The sequence below is a fragment of the Centropristis striata genome, chromosome 11 (genome assembly GCF_030273125.1).
Source record: "Centropristis striata isolate RG_2023a ecotype Rhode Island chromosome 11, C.striata_1.0, whole genome shotgun sequence".
NCBI lineage: Eukaryota > Metazoa > Chordata > Actinopteri > Perciformes > Serranidae > Centropristis > Centropristis striata.
In genome coordinates, this window is record NC_081527.1 from 33,903,178 (window position 1) to 33,924,268 (window position 21,091).

At 40.7% G+C, this 21,091-nt stretch overlaps 1 protein-coding gene across 5 annotated transcripts in view; it reads left to right on the top strand.

Moving 5' to 3' along the window:
- Positions 1-21,091, top strand: part of LOC131981057 (receptor-type tyrosine-protein phosphatase F) — a 175,651-nt gene that overhangs the window by 40,305 nt on the left and 114,255 nt on the right. For 4 of the 5 annotated variants that reach the window (XM_059345347.1, XM_059345349.1, XM_059345348.1 and 1 more), the window contains exons 1-2: positions 2,607-2,944; positions 19,840-20,014. In XM_059345347.1, the coding sequence (XP_059201330.1) occupies positions 19,915-20,014 (100 nt within the window). In that variant the 5' untranslated portion in view covers positions 2,607-2,944; positions 19,840-19,914. Of the gene's footprint in view, positions 1-2,606; positions 2,945-19,839; positions 20,015-21,091 lie in introns of those variants that run through there. The other variant, XM_059345346.1, reaches the window with a different exon arrangement.

Genomic DNA, 21,091 nt, shown 5'->3' on the forward strand with positions numbered 1-21,091 from the left:
AAAAGTTAAGATAAAACAATTCTTTCTCTTGCTGAAAAGTCAGTTGTGTGCACAGATCTGAAGCCTCCAGTAAAATAAGACTGTCTCCCATTGTTAACAACAAAAAGAAATGTGGAACACATTGCAATTCGCCATTTCCTGCAGCAGAGTTTAAGCCTAGAAGACATTCAACATTGCTGCTCTTTGTAGAAACCCTCCAAAGTGCTTTTTAGAATCTCACTCTGAATATCTTTTGTTATGTTAGTATCAGCAGCACTGCCCTGTTTATATTCATAAGAGTTACACCAGCCACCAGTGTGGCAATTCTTCATGTTTATTTTCCCCTTCAGATGGTATTAACATATAATGATCTAGTTGTAATGTATAATTTAATTATTAATGAGGATGATATTATATATAGCTTCATCCGAACACATTTGTCTCGGACTAGGTCACAGCTTGCATCGTCAGCAATGCCACCGATATATAGAAAAACCCATCATTACGTCGAGGGCAAAACATTGTTGAAGCATTGCTGGATGAGTCAGGTTACAGTCCACACAGTATTATTGGAATAAATGAGCAAACCTCTCCCCAAGGTCCTGAGGCTCTGTGATCTATTAAGGCGCTGTCGTCTCGGATGGTGAATCTCAGAGAGCGAGGGAATTTTTGGGGAAGAGAATGGTTGTGCTGACATCCTCTCTCAGTGCAATCCCTTGTCCTTGTAGGATGGAAGAGAAAAACAGCACCAGAGGCTGACTTGGCTGTTCCTCTGAGCTCTGTCATAAATCCAACTGAACATTTCTGAACATCTGTTGTGGATGATTAGCTCCACGGCTAGCAGAGTTTGACCGGAGGGAGTGAGAACCAGTGTGTTTGGGAGTTGTGCGTGTGTGTGTGTATACTCAACGCCTTGCTGATTTAAGAATGGGGGATTTTACATATTTATTTCCTTTCCTTTTTTTTCAGCAAGAGAGAACGAGAGAGAGACAAATCATTTTTCAAACAAGTTCATTATACACAAATCATGTTCCAGGACATATTATACTCACACAGTCCCGTGGGAATGCTTGTATGTTTCAAGGTCATAATGCGTTAACCCTTAGTTTCACTAATAATGACACGGCAAATTGATTTTGAAATTTATGCAGGAGTTTCATTCAAAAGTAGGGACGGATCATGAATTTTCGAATAGTCATTAAATTATAAAACATGAAATACTTTATGTGACTATCATCTTTTCTGTGTGCCACGTTCGGTCTCTTTTCCGTGTTAGGGCACTGTACAATCTGCTGTGATGTTGCTGAGATGTTTTCTGTCAAACTTACTTCTTCAAGCTGCCACATTGATTCTGGGCTATATAAATAAAATTGAATCGAATTGAAACATGGACGGCTAGTGGAAGGCTCACAGCAACAGAAAGGCACAACAGAAAAGGCAGCTAAGGACTTTTTTCAACATGGGAAAATTGATAATTTTCACAGAATAAAATTCTGTGTTGGATTTATCATTATGGTTCTATTTTACAAAGACATAACATTATTAATGTTATGTCCTACATGACATCTTTAACTTCTATGGTGTCAAGCAGTGGCGGAATGTAACTAAGTACATTTACTGTGGTACTGTATTGTACTTTACTTGAGTATTTCCATATAATGTAACTTTATAGTTCTACTCCACTACATTTTGAGGCGGATATTGAACTTTTTACTCCACTACATTAAGCTGACAGTTTTAGTTACTTTCCAGGTCGAGATTTAATATAAAATATGTGAAAAAATTTAAATGATAGGACTTTTTTTTTTAATTAAACCTACATAACACTAAACATAACAGTATACTAAGGATAGCTGTACCTTGAGACCATTAACCAACTGCTTACATAAGTTGATCAATAATAATAATAATAATCCAATAATATATTTAGAATATATAAAACAACCTGAGTGGGGTCATTCTGCATAACAAGTATTTGTTACTTGTTTGATACTTTAAGTGCATTTTGATGCTGATACTTTTACTGAAGTAAGTTTTGAATGCATGACTTTTACTTGTAGTGAAGTCATTTCACAGTGTAGTATTAATACTTTTACTGAAGTAATGGATCTGAATACTTCTTCCACCGCTGGTGGTGAGATGTTTTTTCTCTTTACTCCTGTTGAAGGTTTGGTGGTGAAACAGACTCGTGCACACACCTCAGCTGGAAAAGCTCAGCTCAATTTTGCACTAGCCCAATTTTCAAAGAATGATTGAATAGTTATCAGTAAATAGCGAAGAGTATTTTTTGCTTATAATGCCCTTTCCTTTTCAAAAGTAGAATTCAGGATGTTGGACATGGCCTGCGTTTTCAGCCAGGTTCAGGATAAGCCTGCATATTAGGTCACATTCTCTCCCTGGAAGCTGGTCAATAGATAAGACATAATAGAGTCTCTCAGCTGCAGGAATACATAACATCACGTGTACTTGCACCTTTTTTTTTTTTGCATTCAGGTGTATGACAAAATTGCTTCTCATTGGTCAAGGTTCAAAAAGGTAAGGCCCTGCAGCCTCCTCCCTCTTCACACTGAAATTTGACACCAGTGACATCACATGGTGGGTTTGGCTTCTCCCAGGCAGTCCCTGAACACCCCGCTCAGTGTGTGAACAAGCTCTGTCTCAGAAGGATCTCTCCCCCTAGCCACATTTCTCTACAGCCACAGCTGGAAACGTATTGCTGGAGAGCCAAAAGACAGTTGCTCTGGTTTAATGAAACGCTGTGAATGGAATAACTGAGCAGGAACTGGGGACTACTTTCGCTCGCACACTTTTTCATAAGACGTTGTTCAGGGATATTGTTTCGTGGATACTGCTGGATTTTGTTTTCTAAGATTCGGATACTCTCAGTCCCTCTCTCTCTCCCTCTCTCTGGAATAAGGAATTAAAAAGAATTTATTTTTCAAGTGGACCTAATTGAGATGCATTGGTAAGTGTGAATTTTGCACCACATAATTGTTGTAACCTGTCAGTGAAGAAAACAAAAGTTATTACTTCTTAAAAACAGATAAGGCACAGGTGCATTTTTTTTTTTTAGAAAACTGGCTGTGATGTCTCAGAATGTGCACTTTATTCCTCTATCTACCCAACTTCCAGTATGTGCTATTTTTCATCTCAGGATTATGCCTCTTACAAGTTGCCTTTAATAATAAAAGTAACAAAATAAGTTGATGTGATACACTTCAATAGTCAGGTATTTTCTTACGATTCTTTTGTCCCCTTTTCTTTTGTCCTTGCTCACTCTTGCTTGTTAAGCCAAAACAATAGTTTAACCTCGTCTTGGCTTAGCTCTATTGGCTGGCTCTCTGGCAAATTGCCCTGTCTGGTGCAAGCCCTCCCCTACGTATTCAGAGGACTTTGAATAGAAGGGCCATAGAATGTCCCCTAGCTACCGCTGCTAAGGTGAGGCACCCTGCCGTTCTACTGCATTAGGCCTACACCGAGGCCAAACAACCTGTTTTTCCAGTTGTCTTTATCTCCCTGGGCAATCTGCAGGGTAAAGTTTCAGCAACAAGAATTCCAGTTCGAAGGAGACGCTGAAACGCTTTGAAATACAAGATAATTGTAGTGGAGAACTTTTGGAAGTCATAAATTAGGATTTTTGGAAAATGTTTTAGCCTTGCTTTCAACAAAGTTTAGGCTGTAATACATGTGTCTCTAAGTGTAATTAAAAGGTTAAAAGTGTGTCTCTCTTACTCAGCTGTGCCTTTTATTGAAAGACATTTAAGGGAAAAACTCAACTGAAGCACTTGAAAACTTTCTGTACCTTCATTTCAACAAAAAAATAACCAGCTCTAAATGTCCCCCTCAGCTGTAATTATGTCTTAAATCTTTTGTTTCTTTTTTTATTACAACATAAAACGTTTATACGCTTATATGGGAAACTTTTGGACTGAGTTCATCTTGTTCTTGGTCACAATAAATCTGGCAGTTGTTGCACAATAAATGTGTTGCTCAATACAAGGAGCCTGGTGTCAGTGGGAAAAAAATATCCTTTCTGAGACTTGCTCTTTTCCATCAAAGCTGTCTTAAGCTTTCAAAGAACATAGCGTAGACAACATGTCTGTCTCGTTTTGTTTGGCCTTTGAAACGGCTAGACTTCCCCACGGTGCTGTCTCTCTGCGATTGGAACTTGTGAATGCGTTTTCTTTCTTTGAGCTCTCTTTTTTTATTTGTATTTTTTACCTTTTCTAGTTAATGATTCAGGAGTTCAACCGAGACTCTTAAACTCACCTCTGTTTGTCTTGTCTTGGAGTCGTAACCCGAGACCTTATTTAAAAAATGACCTTGAGGCAAAACTAAAGACGAGCACTTTGTTAAAATGTCTGTTCAGCTGCTCAATAGCGTAAACAAACAAGACAAAAAACTGCCAGAAATGTTCATTTCTTCAAACAAATCCAATCCCAGATGACCTGTAGGTCGCCCTCTTTCACCTCCACCATGCAGGCCACTGACCCTTCATTCCACTTTTACGACTCTGCTTCAGCCACTTTGTCACCAGTAATGTTCCAAGAGAAACATTAAGTTACGTCTGAATGACCTTAGGAAACAACTGCGGCCATGTGTACACCACTGCTCCTTATTAGATCTCCTGGTGAAACATACAAACTAGCCTTCGCTTAAATGATTTCCTTGGCTGAAGTCTTTCCTGTAGAATAAATTAGTGTGTGGGGAACAGTCAATCATTCAATCTCTCTCCCCATCGGATTCCTTAAAAGTAATTATGGTTTGAGCATATGGATTTTTCCATAGAAGTTGATTTCTAATCATCGTTGAATTGGGTGATGTGTAATGGCCTGTTAACGCATGATGGGTCTGCTTAATCACTCTGGTCCCAGTTGGGACATGAAAGAGGTTGCTTACAATCACAGATCAATGTCTGTGAAGGTAATTGTGTCAGTGGAGCCTGACATTTGTCTATGACGCATACTGTAAGCAGACCCAGAGTCCAGAAAAGTTGTGAGTCTTTGTTCAATGTGAATAAAAACAGAATCCAATTATATATTCAGAAAACATTAAACTACTACATACTATCTTTGTACAGTTTTCAGTGTCACTAAGGATTAGCAAATCATTTACATTTTAAAACAACATTCCAACTTCCTTGGAATCAGGGTTTTATTGGTTTTTGTGGGGTTATTTAAGTTCAAAGCTTTGTTGCTTTACCTGGAGTGGAGACATATTTGTGATTGGGTCTCTTTAGACTTTAAAAATGCCAGAAGCAAAAAGTTTCTCATTTGTTTTTTTTGTGTCAGGAATTGTTGCCTGATGGTGACAAGGTTGTCAGCAGTTGTTTTATGATTACAAGACCTAATTGTCAATCCTCTGTTCCGTACTAAATCACATGTTTATGCAGCTCGAGGTGAATATGCCAGATATGTCCTGCATAATGTGCAATGTCAATCAGAGGCCACTGCCTGTGTGATGCGTTGGCTGTGCTGATAGTCACTTTTTTGTCTCAGTTGTGACACTTCTTTCTTGCAGACAGTCGCTCATTCAGCTTGACAGGTGCTGAGGAGAAGGTTTAGAAAAAAAGGCCCTTCTTTACCACTAAAATCAGCAGTGTTTTGACAAGAACGCTTTTCCTCAGTTGCCCCCAAGCAGAGAGCTCATTTGATTGAACTAGGTCTATGTCTACGCTTTGACATCTACACAGGCTTGCTAAACACACGTAAAGGTTTTGACATGAGCTCATATCCAAATAAGCAGATGGGTTTATTTTAGAGAAGGTAGAGTTATTTTTGTTGCCAATTAGTGATGAATAAAAAATGTCCTCTAAAAAACCGGTGCATCTGTGGCAGTGTTCCTTTAGCTCATTGCCTATTTAAAGTGAATTCAAGTGCATCATAATGCATCATAATGTGATATTCAGCCCTTTTCTTACCTTCTGTCCCTTTCGGTGCTCTCTTTTGGCATTATATATTCTACTCTGCATTTTAAATATAACTATCTACATTTTATGCTCAGTCAAAGCTAGCCATCAGAGGTCTGCTTTGTGCTCATAGCCTTGCACCTTTCATTTAAACCTTAGCTCTATGCATTACAGCCATGGCTTTTTCAATGGGAACACAAATCCGCTTTGTCAGAGAGGACATTTCCCTCCTTGCACAAAACTCATTTCAATTCCACATCATCCCATTACGCCTCCACATTGATTGAAACAGCCTCCATTTTCAGGGGCGGCTGCATTTTTGTACTTTGTATGTATGACAAGGCCAAAGCTTATACCTTTGTATGTGAATTGTGCAATGATGCAGGATAGACACATACAGCGGCCATGGCAAAGGTAAATTCAGACAGACTACTGATCACTGTTGTTGCTCTGTTGTGTGATGCATTTCTCTTATATCACATAATAACTCTGTGATACACTGCTAATATCTTGTGTTAGTTTTTCCTGCAGCGAGACCAGGTCAGAATGGTTCCTCGTGGCGTGATATTAAAGGGAATTAAAGGTCGTAGCTTTACCTTGCTCCTGAGTATGAGGGTATAACTGATGCTAAACTGCAGTAAAGCAAATAAAATTGAATGTAGGTTTGATTTATTTGGTGCTCGGTTCTGGGAGTATAGTCATGTGGCTGATTTATCCCTCTGCCTCCACCAGCACCCTTGTTTGCTCAGCCTCCCAATTTCTACAAATGCCTGGCTTAGACTCGACATTCTACTTGATTACTTTATCAGCCCTCCTGTCACTTCCTCCAAACTTATGACTTCGTTTTCAACAGTCCACTGCTGCTGATCTCACCTAGATGCAAGCAGGACTGACCTCTCTCTATTAATAAGGTGTCATATAATGGAATGATAAGTCTTTGTGGTCTTGGCTACACAGACTTGGACACCACTAGCATCGATCGTATGGTCCATGTGCTGCATGTTTTACACTGCAATGTATTCAGCATCTGTATAACATTTGGCTTTTGTTCATGTCATGGTTTATCCTCAAACGTAGGCAATGATTCTTCTTCCTACACAACTCTGAGGTCCCTGGCTTGTTTTGGGAAGATGGATGGAGATTCATTTGGTTTCATTATAATGCCTGACTTATTTATAGCCTGCCTGTGCAGTGCCTCTTGGCCCACTGTGGTCCTGTAAGGATGCTGGGGGCTGAGGCGTTGATGAAACATTCCTGTGTCCAGGGGGTATTCTCTGAGGAGAGCACTGCTTGTTTAAGGGAGGGCGGCGGGGTGACAATGCAAGAACCATGGGCAAGGCCACTGAAATCTAATTCCACAAGCTCTGCCTAGCTACAGCATTCCTGTTTGAGAGCTTTCACCTATCAAAAGTCTTGCACTGTGGGGGTGTTGGGCCATGTAATGATACCACATAGCAGAACAACATGGGGGAAACAATATAATATGATCTGGACCTATAAAAGTAGTGCCTGCAAAAAAAAAAAAAAGGGGGGGGGGGGGGGACTAAAAAGTTGCCCTGGAAGGCACTTTCAAATTTTACTTATGCACAGTTTGGAGTTTGGAGTTCCACAGCACCAATCCCAAACCTTTATCTGGATCTCCCCCTTCAGCCTCAGAGATTACCGCTTCACAACCCTGGAGCAGGGATGCTGTCTGCCTGGTAATTTGATGGCTAATCCCCTGCCTCTTCCCTACAAATCTCTTCCCTGATAAAGGGGTTGCTTCTACATTAGTAAACATGGGAGACTTGGCTGCCTAGGCTGACAGTCAGACAGGAGGACTGGTTGAAAGAAAAGAGGAAGTAGAGGGATAACCAGTTCCCTCTTCCCTCTAAAGTTGGTAGGAAAGCCCCTTTGCATATCATGCATGGAAACTCTACTCAAAATGTGCATTTAAACCACGGAAATGCCTTTAAGCTTGCATCTAAGGCGATCTAATTTAATGTGCGAGGTAAATAATTCATAGTACATTTTTGCACATGTTGGTCGACACATGAAAAAAAATCCCCCTTGTTCAGTCATCTCATGAGGGTAATGGTTTTAATGGTTAGATAGTGAGCTGCGAATGGGTCGTACTCTATGGAGAGATACCGTGCAGTCCATTGTTAATGCACATTCATTACCTTTTTGACCCGAATATGTTATCCTAATGATCAGTGCGCTACTGCCGCGGCTAGACACGATGGCTCACTTAAAAGGAATTCACTTCCTCAGATCTTTCTTCACAGGCTTGCACTGGGCTGTATGGACCGACTACGTGACCAAGCATTGCTAGATTGCAAGCTGTAATCCTCATAAGACTTTTATTAAGGCGTGTTAGCCTATACCCCCTACGTGATTTCTGTTTTCTGGAGGGTTGTTCACCTCCTGTGATGATGCATCAACAAAGCACTAAGCTCTGGAATCAAAACTGACGCCTTGAGCCTAGAGACGCTCAAAAAAGTTTAACAGGACCTGGCAAGATATTGCATTAAACCAGTCTATGGAATGACTTCAGCTTGATGACTGCAACATTGGCTGTGATGGCTTTTCATTTGCTGACCTGACAGAAGCACTTTTGGTGTCAGGGTGGATATGGTGGGGTGAGTGACAGGTCCTGTCCCTGCGTGTCTTTCTGTATGTGTAACGGCCTGGTGTTCAGTCTAATCGTTGTCAGAGAGAGAGAGAGAGAGAGAGAGAGAGATGGCATGTCAGGAAGAATTTGGTGAGATTTCTGTTTTCAGCACATTGCAGACCAGTCAAACATCACAACTATACAAATGGACTGGAGTGAAGACTTACAGCTTTGTGTTTTTGTGCTTTTTTTGACTTTGTAATCATTTGCAAATGCAAGCACAACACTTTCACACACACACATCTTTAAAAAAAAAAAAGTAAAAATGGTGTATATGATTTAGTCATAGCACTGCTTTTGCTTGTAATTGACCTAAAATTAGGGCTGGGCGATATGGACCAAAAGTCATATCCTGATATATTTAGGCTGAATATTAATATATGATATATATCCCAATATTTTATCGCAAAGTGAGAGCAAATGTTCAGTGAAATTCAAAGCCAAATATGACATGTTTATACATGTTTACTGTTTATTTAAGTGAACATTAACACTGTATAACAACAGGAGTACCTTTTTTTTTAATCAAAGCTCCATAAAGTGCACATTTAGATTAAAAAAAATCTTTAAAAAAAATAGCCTATGAAATAAAATAGGCCAATGTTTTTCTGAAATAAATATATTTATATGAGAAAAGAATAATGGACATTACAAAAGAAGTAAATATGACAAACCCTAGTAAGAGGAGCAAATTTATATATAAAGAAAGAAAAAAATTGAATGATATCAATATATGCGATATGGTCTGATTCCATAACACATTTAAAAATATATCGATATATTTTTTTATATCGATATATCGGCCATCCCTATTTCACACACCTATCTTTGAAAAAGTGTTAATGGTGTATATGATTTAGTTGTAGCACTACTTTTGCTGTTACAATTGACCTAAAAATGACCTAATTTTTAATTGATTTTTCCATACACTTTATTCTCTGAATATAGCATCTCTGGCATCTTAACTTAGAATTTCTATTCATCCATATCTATGCTTTTGTCTCTATTTTATATGGAGTGGATTTCACCAAACTATTTGATTAGTCAGTAAAATCCTGTGACTCACTGTCAATTTAGAATTTCTCTAACTGGACGTGTCCAAGATCTCTCTCTCTCTCTCTCTCTCTCTCTCCCTCTCTCTCTCTCTCTCTCTTTCTCTCTGTGCACTGTGTGTATGTGCTGTGTGTGTATGTCTTGTTAGCCAAGCTGCAGAACACTGGTGGTAATTGATAGTCTGGAGGCTGTCTCAACTGCAGGTAAATCCTATCTGCAGCTGTACTGTGAGTGAGAGGGGTGGGGTAGGGGAGAGAGTATAAATAAGTCTTCCAAGGACTAAGGATTTCAGAATAACTAGAGGGGATGTTGGAAGGAAAGAGGACGAGGAGAGCAGATAGCAAAGAAAGACAGGGTGATAGTGGGAGAAATGTTTAATCTGGCAGAGGTCTTCCCGATCAGACAGTTGAAATTTCTCCAAGATTGCAGAGGCTTAAATGTACATTTAGGCAGCATTTTTCTCAAGAACATTGCTCTAAAGAACAGTGTATTACCCCACGTCATCTTAGCTCTGTATCCATTGCTTGCATCGTACACGAAGCTAAATGCACAAGCTTAAATGTGGCTTTTGCCTCTTTTAAAACGTTTCCATCAGATTGACAGAGTTAAATTCAGTCCTCTGCTTTGCCCAGGGAGATGTACTGTAGAGGAAAAGCAAGAGAGAGCAAGAAGGGGTAGCGCGAGAGAGAGATTGGTCCCAGCGAGAGATTCATAGGTAGTAATGAGGGCGTTGGTGGAGTGCAAGTCGTCGTGTTGTGGCTCCAGCCTGTCAGTATAATGGACCTCGCTAGTCAGCTGGCAATCGATTGTACTGCTCACAACCTCGTCTGCCTGTTGTTCTTCACTCTTCCTGTCTGTCAACCTGCCACCCAGAGATGGAGGACGAAGCAGAATCTTCTCCGAGACGACAGATACAGTGTCCAGATGCTTTCTCATTACCTGAAAGGTGGCATGAGGTGAGGTGTAGAGGAAGGCAGGCCTGACTCTACGTTTCTGGCTGATGTAACTTAAAGAGAAAGCTTCAGGAGGAACTTCTAAATGTAAAAAAAAAAAAAATGTAACAGCTGCAACAAATAATTTGTATTGCTGTTTTATTATTAATTGAGTCCCGTAAAATTTTCAGAAAATATCGAATAATGTCCTGTTTTTTTGACCAAAATCCAGATATATTAAATGCCTTGTGTTCAACATAAATGTTTTTTTTCACTTGCTCAGGAGGGTAATTGGGTCAATAATCTACTTGCCCGAAGCAAATTCTGACTTGCCTAATACACATAGTTTTATTTATTAGTGGTTAAAAATAATAACAAAGACTAAATTATTTGTCATGTTGGCAAAATCAATCAACAAACTGCACAATACATTTTTGCCCACATCTCGTTATGGCACTAAACTCTCGTTTCCAGGATAAGTCCAATGCTCTCAGCTCATAAAATCTGTCTTTACATGCCGCAATTTCTTGAGAGTGCACACTTTGTACTGCAAATGTACAACTCTCAGTCAGAGACGAGAAGGAAGCGAGATGGCTCATGCTTTCTCTTTTTACAACTTGCTTGTTCGAGCAAGTGAGTTGCTAGATTTATCAGCCCAACACTGCATTTGCAACAATTAACTGATGATAAAAAATTGTTGATGATTCATTTTCTATCGTCAGAATAATTTTGGGGTAGCTGCCTTTTTTTTTTGTGATAGAAAAACACTTCTGCTTGTAGAACAAAATTTTGGATTAGACGCTCAGTTAGGACAGACTTGCCAGAGAGTTTAGAGGTTACATTTTTGTGCTTTATTGCTCTATAGCACAAGCATAGCTTTTGGAAGTACTGTACTTGTTTGATGAACACGGTCTAAGCTGAGAGTCCCTGCTTCTCTTGCCCTTTATCGACTCGGCCCTGCATATTCCGCACTCATCTCTTTTACATTTTAAATCCCCAGGCCTCCGGAGAGCGATGGGGATATATGGTTCCATCTGCTCCAACAGACTGGCTCGTGGCTCAGACAGAGAGAAAGAGACAGAGAAGGAGACATGGCCAGGGAGAGAGGGAGAGAGAGAGAGAGAGAGAGAGAGAGAGGAGGAAACGGGATGGAGAGAAACACAGACTGACAGAAAGACAGAATGGCTTATTAGAATCTGCCTCTTTTCACTAGTTAGACAAGGGCTGAGAGGATAGCCGTCTGGAATAAAAGGCAGGAGAGTAGTTGGATTAGGACTTGGGGATCCTCTTTTTTTCAACATTTACAATGGCAACAAACCGATGTTAAATCTGTTAGGTCTTAACTGTTTCAGGTAGACCAGAAGTCTTGGGTTTGGTCTCAGAATAGCATATGTTCTGTGTGCTTCGCCCCAGACACCATCAGCTCCAATGTTTCTGTTTCCCACCACCAATGCCTGGCTGTATAGGAAGTGCTTTTCCCAGCCTTCCACCAGTTAGTCTAACCCTTCCCTGTGTCAACACTGGGTTGGTTCTTCTGTACTTTGGACCACAGAGGGTTGTTTTCACTGCGTCTTTTACATGCTCTGTTGTAGAGTGAAATAATAAAACCATTGTGTCAATATACAGTTCTACCCGCACGTTTCAGCTCTAACCGAAATCCAAACAAGCCCAAAACTGTCTAGGACGGTATTAAAAAACCTGTGTGTCGTAAAGTGAATTTAGGCTACAATTTCATGTCCTCTCTGTTGTGTTTAGTGGTGGAAAGTAAGGGGAATTTTGCTGCTGACAAAACAGCTCTTCAGAATTACATTTGCATAAAAGGATGTAGTGAGATAGGGGCCTTGTTTCGTGCTTGCAGTTGGACAAGCACCAGTAGCCATTAGCCTGTCAATGATACTTTTTTGATAAATAGTCAAAGCAGTTTGATGGTAATTCTTCCATGGCCAATTTTCCTAGTATGAGTAGGCAAATCCTAATTACTCTACAACTGAAAACTTGTGCACAAATTTGGGGGTGTGCAAAATGGATAAAGTCAAAGATAAAACAACTATGTTGAATGTTTTTTCTTTGTGAATTAAACATCTAACAAACAAGGTATTTGAACACATTGATTAAACAAATCCTAAAAATTCAATATTGCCTTCAAGCGGTTCTGCTCATTCTTTTGCATCATTACCAGCCATATTAAATGGATGGAAAAGGATATAGTGATTTCTATACCAGTCTCACAGTATATAGTCTATAGTATATAGTCTCACAGTACATCCCTTTATAACCCAACCTCAGCACACAGTATTGTGGCAAACAATTACAAAAGTTGCTGCTCTGTCACTGAGCACTGAGACCACAGCTTGGTTCTCATGTAGGCCTCTGGAGGGTCCCTGTTGACCAAAGAGCTTCACTCCCAGGCCGTTACAGTCACTAATCTGGCCTGACACCAAGCTGATTTACAATACCCCCCTACCCTAAGCACTGACTCACTAGAGGTAATTGATTTAGAACAGTGTAGACACCTGCTGAATAGTATGAAGCCCTCAAAAGCCCCCCTCTTACCCTCTTATACAAAGTTAGGAGCAAAGTCTTCACCTCAGTGCCACCTGTACAAAATAAATACACTGAAACTAAAGAGAACGGAGGGTTTTATTTACTTGTTGAGCAATACTAATGGGAAAACCTACAGTACGTTTTCAGTTTGTATCGTATTTTTCCAGCGCTTCATTTTTCTAATAATTCTGCCCAGTCTGGTTGCTAAAGATCCGGCAGTGAAACATCCATGGATTGAGTTGAGCTTAAACAACTGCCTCTGTTTGGCCATCTATTGATCTACGGAGCTCTGTATTTGCCAGTCTTTATGCTCACATGCCTTCACTCTGTTTGTCTTTTACTGGCGGAGACAAGGCTTTCTGCCCAGTGGGTGGTGGGGGTGGGGGAGTTGAAGTCGTGGTGTTAGGAGGAGTGGGGTGTTGGGGGGGTGGGGGCTCCATGCCTTCTGTGCTGCCTGCCTAGTCATTTTATGGCACCATCTGTCCACAAGCAAACCGTCAAGTGGTGACGTCTTTCCCATCTTTCTTGCTTGACAGTGTGAATTTCCTTTTGATATATATGCACATCTGCTGTTGAGAATGTGTCTCAGTTTATATTGCTAATTTAATGTTTGGCCATAGCACAGAATCATTCTTAATGATGCGGTAATTCATTTGTAGAACTCCCTAAAATGTAAACAAGCACAGATATTAAAACTTTTTTCCATCCTTGAACTAGGGCAAGGCTATTAGCTGCCTACATTTTAGAGACCCTGAATGGAACACAAAGCTTTTTTTTATTTTTTATCATTTTCCATTACTTTTATGAAGGCCCTCTTTTTGAGGTTATCCTTAACAATAACAGATGTGTTTTCTTATTTATATAACACTTTTCAAAACAAAAACATTTCATTAAAAGAAAGATTAAAGCTTAATTATTTAGAAACAAAATAATTCTAATAATAATGTTAATGCCCATGATAATAAATAGAAATTATGTTATGTAAAAAAAAAAACATGGTTAAGAAATGAAAGTAAAAGTGTCCTGCTGTGTATTTATGAGACTTATCTTTGAGTTCAGCATCATTTTTTAGATTTAACTGTATGATTATATTCCATGTAAGTATGGCTCCTAAGGTTGGTGCTACTTTACAGAAAGCTGTTTCACCCACTCAGTTGTTCTGCGTATGCACAGCATTGCTTTTATTTGATGAATGTCTGTTTTACATCAAGCCTGCTTTTTGATTTATTTCAGGCCCTTTGCCCAGCACTTTGTAGTGCAAGCCATTTTCTCCTTGCTCTGCAGCTCGACAACGCCAATAATCACTCTCCAATAAATTCAAATGGAAGTGGCACTCTGGTATGTCTCTTCTACTCCGCGTAATACATATCAGTGTAATACATATCACCTTTCATTCCAAGATTGATTTGCAGCTGAAAAGATTGGTGGCCCCCCAGAGGTGATTGTAAATCCCCACTTCAGTGGCAATTTATGGAGGTGCTTGAATTTTGTTAAATGTTCACTCAACCAGACTAAATGCCAATCGACATTGTATCATATGGGTGAAGCCAATATGCGATGGTCCCTGCATTCTGTTGAGAGGCAAGTCGGTGCCTCAGGATATTATCAGGAGCCTGATGCACAAGGTCCAGATCTCGTGCGTCACAGATGACATCACGATGCGTCATGAAGACTCTGTGTCATATGTTGTAAATGCCTGCAACCATTTTATATAGATACCGTATTGTCATGTGTAATTATTGAAGTGTCTTAAATGGATTGATTTATTTGATTCATCCACACATGCAGACACTTTACTCAGGTGATTTATTACATGAGTGCTTCGCTTGTAGGTCAGCACATTTAGTGCCCTTTACTTTCTATTGCTCAACTCACGGAAGTGCATTTACAGGTGCCTTTCAGTCTCCCAATCTTCTGCTCGGCTGTAAGGCGTTAACAATTAACTCTGAGGAATCAGCTTGTAAACAAAAGTGCTGTAAAATTTGATGGGTCACAGGACATTAGCCTTTGTTAGGTGAATTTCAATACGGGGCCTTGTCGCAGCCCTGTAAAAAAGACACGCACCATCAAGTCTGTATATACAGAAAGGCTTTTAGAGTTGGGGGGAAAACCTAATTTTGTTGCTCTACACTTTCATTTTACAATAGGGGCCTCGTCGGCTTGCAGTAATTCTCCTGGGGTCTCGTGGTGCGTGCTCACCGCTGAGGTAAAAAGGAGCACAGACTTGTGAGGGTTAGCCTTCTAGGGCATGGAAAACTAATCAGGGGCCAAAACACTGCTGTCGAAATTCAGCTTGTAACTGTGTTTATGGAGCCGTTGCAGGCTGCGCCAACACAAACCTCTCTGGTCTGGGTTTATCACCTCCAGAGACGGCCATGATTAGCTCCCCACACTGCTAGCCATATATCTCAGCTGCCCCCCCCCCCCCCCCCCCCCCACGCTCCGGATGACCCATTAAACAGAGATGGAGAAAAAGAGAGAACATGAGTAGGAGGGATGGAAACGATGGAGAGCAGAGATGCTACCTGTAGTTAGTGTAATAGTAGTGTTTACTCAGCCTCTGTGCAGCTGTGCCTCATTTCATCTCGTCATTGTCTGTTTGTAGACTACCAATTCTGTATGGGTGGCCACTCCTTTGCCACACACGCACACACACCGGGGATAATGACTTGAATGACAGGCACCTGATGTGGGTGGCGAGCAAGCAAACAGGATAGGTGTGTGTTTTTTGAAATATTCCCCTCCCTACTAAACTCACTCAAAGGCTCTTTTGTCCTCCACAGTTTACCGTTTGAGATGTTCACAACCTATTGTTCCCTTGTTAATTACTTCACTAAACCTCTTAGCCGTCTGCCTATAATAAGGCGTACAGTATATACAGTGTAAGTCACGCTCTGCATTACTGAGAACTCCCCAGACACTCAACACTCTAAAGCCTCTTCTTAAACAGTGGATGCCCTGATGAGTCTAGTCGGTTAGGGTCATTTCAACCTCAGTATCGATTTAATAACCTTCTGTTCTCTTTCATGCTTTTTCTGTGTTAAGATCAAATGCATTCTCTCTCTCTCTCTCTCTCTCTCTCTCTCTCTCTATATATATATATATATATATATATATATATATATCGTATTCATGATCTTGACATCTTAATATACTGCACTCCAGACCCAATGCTGCATTTTAAATGTATAAATGTTTAGCCTGAACCACCTACATCTCAGATTTCCTTGTGTGCTTCAAAACATTTAGCCTCTAATGAGTAGCTGTTCTTAAACATTAGCTAATTAGCTTAATAAGGTTGAAGCTTGAATTTATTAAACACAGCCTTTTGTTTCTTCAGAAGGTTAAAAGTGATAATGAGGTGGAGGGAACTAACAAAACTTTGTCTTATCTATTACTTTTCCTACACCAGGACACCGATTTCTGTTTTCCATGAAGTAGCTTAATTGTGCTAATTGATTGATTTAGACAAAATCAAATCCCAAATAAATAGCTAACAAGAAGGCAATGAAATGTGGATCTTTATATTACAAGTGTTGCTTTAGTGTTCACCTCCTCAGGCTATTTCCCTTACTCATGTATCTTGGAAGTAGTTGCCAGAAAACTCTCCTTAAAAGGGTGTGGACACTGCATTCAGAATATTGATATAGCAGTAAATAACTGTTTACAGTGGAGTCATGTTGACGTGACCAGAGAGTGAAGTTACGCTAGAAAGCCATAACTTTCACATTTTGATGTTGAACATTGGTTTACGTTGTGGCTTACTAGTTGAGTTTGTGAAATGCAGTTTAAAACTTAATTAATAAAAATCTGTACTGTAGCTGTAAAAAGATTTAGCTCCTGAAGTCATCACAACTAATTATTGTGATTATTAATTAGGATCTCATTTTCTAGTGAAATAATCTGGATGATCATTTTAGCTGCAATTGTGCACTGCTAACTGTTCCTCTCTCATCCACACTCTCCTCTCGTCCTCTCACACACTCACCAGGCTTCAGAATTAAACAATTACCAAGACAGAAGGACTCACATACAATCTCACAAGGGCAAGCATCCACCCCTACATGCTCTTATTGTTTTTCTCTCGCTCTCCCACATAGCTGTAAACAATGTCTTCCTGTGTGCTGAGCCACATGCTCAGATTTTGGATCACACTGCACCATTTCCATGTTGTAGCCCCGTCCTTTACTCAGTAGCACTGCCGCCACAGCACAAACGCACATAGTGGCAAGTGTTGTCCCATAGTATTTGTGTGCAGCTGGGAGGCACCAAGCTGCACTGGGATAAATAAGCAGCTATATAAATAAAGAATAAACCTCGCTCTAGGAATTTGTCTCATTGAAGATGAAAAGCATCTGCCTCTCTCTGGCATCTGCTGTAAAAGATATCCCTCCACCGCCAAGGGTTTGGAGCACGGCGAGTAGCCAACTCTATCAGCCTCACTCACTCTCTCTACCCACCGACATGAACCAACGCAACGCTGGCGTACATAAAAATGAGTGTCAAAACAAATTTGTCAGCCAACAAACTTGATGCGAGTTACACTCATTTTGCAAAGCTAACTTGGGGTATTAAGTTGAAATGAAAAAGGGGCCTAAATGTCTTTAATTCCGGATGCAGAGTGGGGGTGTGATCCAGTTCTTTGGCACCCTGAGCTGTGCATTTGTGTATCTTTTTCTTCTCCCGTCTGCTACAGCTTAACACACCAACAATGAGCTGCTTTCTCATTAGCAGAGAAGGTGAAGACTCATGGGAAATCTCTTTTTCCAGAGGTGTTTTATTATTTTTGCTGCACTTGTGGGTATTTCTCCAAAAAATCTACATGCATGGAGGAGTGTGATACAGCTTGGTGCGATCACAGCTTGAACTTTCACTGACGATGGATGATCTTGGCTGCACAAAGTGTTTGGAAATTCCTTAGACGCAAGGTGTGTTGCATCGGAAATTAGTTGAGAAGACATGAAAGCCTAGAGGCGCATTCCTGGATGTGACAAACAGTGATGAAGAGCTAGCCGTCACTGATACCTGTCTGCAACCGTGCCCAGGTGAGGCACCAGCGCCATGACTCACACGTAGCATTCCTTCACATCATTTTACTCAGCCATGCCTGTCTTTTCCTTTGCCAAGTGACTTGTCGAAAGAGGTTAAAGCAGAGCTCAGATGAAGAAAGGAAACTCTTGAAAATTTGCTTTCCTAAGATCTCTGCCTCGCAGACTGTTTGCCTTGGTCTTGTTTCGCAAAGAGGGTGGTCAAAGAGGTGCCCAGTGTGTGCGTTTTTTTCACTGTTTCCACACACAGTGGAATAGCCACATGAGTAATGGGCTGCTCAACACCTCCACAGGCTTAAGAATGGAAAGTTTTTTTTCCACAAGATACTGGAGGCATTGTGTTCCTGACACTCTAACTTATTTAGCTGAACTGAATAGACTAAAGCTGACCGGCCACCCAGCAAGCCTCAAGATATTCCACATTGTGAGCGCCTCTCTTTCTCTTTTCACAAATATCAGCAATCAGTATTGTTCCGTTGCCACTATAAACTCGGCAGTGAGACTGAACAGACGAGCTGAGAAGAAAGTTTTCAATTCAATTCCAATAGGCCTCTTGTAAAAGCTTTACACAGAATCATTGTCAGGGAGCCCTTGAAGACAAAAGTAGGCTTATTTTAAAACTTTAAAAACTTTTCTCATTTTAGTTCGGGCTTTTTTCTGAAGTCCTCTGGAGATACTGCTTTAATTCCATCAAAAAAGAGATATCTATCCTTACCATATTGTGGTCTGCTTTACAGCGTTATGATTACTCATCACAGATGGCCATGGGCAAGAGTGTAGGGATAAGAAATTTAGTTAGCTCAATTTATGGGGATACACAGTTACTTTGTTTATAATAGCATTAGACATCGAAACTGCAGGCTATAACAAACTTAAGGTCAGAATATATCAGAATCTTATCAGCTGGCTTAGTCATTTCCTACACTAAATCTAATTCCTAAAAAGAATCAATGCTGGTGTGGTTTAATTTGAGGGACAGCCTTTGTTTTTTCCGTCTCCTCCCACTACTTAAGACTATGGAGCGAAGCTTTCTGTTTTATTGCTCGGTTAATTATGGTTAATTTGTGGTACACCTGCTGCCGCTGCTTTGTTGACCGGCCATGTCCCCCTTGGGGTGTGTTGTACGTTAAATGTGCATGTATGCATACATGTTTTCATACTATGACATCATGGCACTTTGTTTGATTTGAGCCCATCTGGAGGACACAGTTTCAATTTCTTAATGGGGAACATTAAGTGGGCGGCGGCCCTTAGGGAGAACTGTTTAGGAGGTCCTCTGGGTTTTTAACTGATCCCCATTGTGAGAGGGGAGCGGAGGAGCTTAATCCTGCATCCTGACCTTCCCTTTGTTCTTCTTTCCATGATTTCTCACTGTTTCACTGTACTGCTTCCTGACTCTTCCGCTGATGTAGTTTGCGTGTTATATTCGCTTCACTTGTATCTTCCTCTGCCCCCGAGCAGGATTTTGTTGTGGGTATTGGGCGCCGTGTTGATAGCAACCAAAGATCTCTAGTGTTGTGTGCGCTTGTTTTCTTACAAGTATAGGGTTAGGATTTCTTACAAGTATACAACGTTTCCGTCTCCTTTGCTTCTGCTTTGCAACTTGCTTTTGATATTCCTGCTTTACTGTGTTATTATGCTCATTCAAATATATGCAAATGTATAGTGGGTTTGAATACTAATGTTTCTGTACTCCTGTTCTGCATGTGTTTTCTCTCCCAGGTGTTAGTCTTTGATCCTGTCAGAGTGGGACGTGTCTAGCAGGGGACTGAGGAGGGAGCAGTGCCAACTTGGAACATGGTGCCTAATATTCACCTGGCAGTGCCCCTCCTGCCCAGAGGGGCGTTGCTGTTCCTGCTTATACTCAGTTGCATGGTGATCTCCTCTCAGGCAGACAGTAAGTAACCTCATTCACCTGTGAAGTCCTGTACAATCTGATAATACTTTAAGCTTCATAAGTATTTTGACAGTAAGAGCGTTTAAGCCCCTCGTTTGCTACACACTCAGTGAAAAATACACACAATGGGAGGTTAAAAAGCAAGTTCTTTCAGAATAATTTCAGGTGTATTACCTACCTAATGATCAGTTGAACAAATGCAGCACTTTTGTAGACATCCACCTCATTTAAAGAGGCTGATGATATTATATAAATTTTACCCATTACAATAATTGAATGCAGGGATGTTCACAGCTTCCCCGCTGTGCAGTGAAGCATTGAATAGAATATAGATTCCGTTTGTTTTTGGTGGATTCCAACAAACAGAAATATCAGCTCATCTAATGCTTGCTCTGAAGTATAGAGACCTTTAACATTTTGCACTCAAAATAAGCGTACAGTGCACAAAGTGATGCTCCATCGGCCTCTGTGCCTGCCTGTCAATCTGAATGACGGTTTTGGCTGGAGGAAGGCGCTCAGAAAGATGTGTCACCGTTTCTGCGCCTTTGGGTCTCAGGGGCTGCCAAGAATCAGTGCCCTGCCGATGACGGGGTCAGGGACAGAATTAATTCAGCACATGACCTCACCTATACTGCTGTCATAGGGTCACTGTAATTCAATTATAACCCAACCCCTCCCATTCCCCCACCCGACCACGCCAACTGCCCTGTGCTTTCATACATGGGTCCAGTAGGATTTGTTTTTCTGTACCCTTTGTCTTGTCTCACTCAGCCCTGTGTTATCATCTTTGTCTCTTGCGGTGTGTCAAGAGTTTTGCACAGTATCAGTGTGAACTTGACCTTGCAGAAAGTTTTGCACTCCTGGCTTTTTTCTTGCGGTCTGGCAAGACTGCCTGCAAGCTCTGTCTGTAACGTGATCGGACCAAATCAAACCCTGACTGGAGCTGTAGTTCTTAAGTAAGACTTAGAAGATGTGGCCCACTGCGCCGAATCCATTCCCAGACATAAATACAGCGAATGTACTTGTCCATTCATGAAGCTTTTCTTATGCAACCAAAACTATTGCAATATGTTGCAA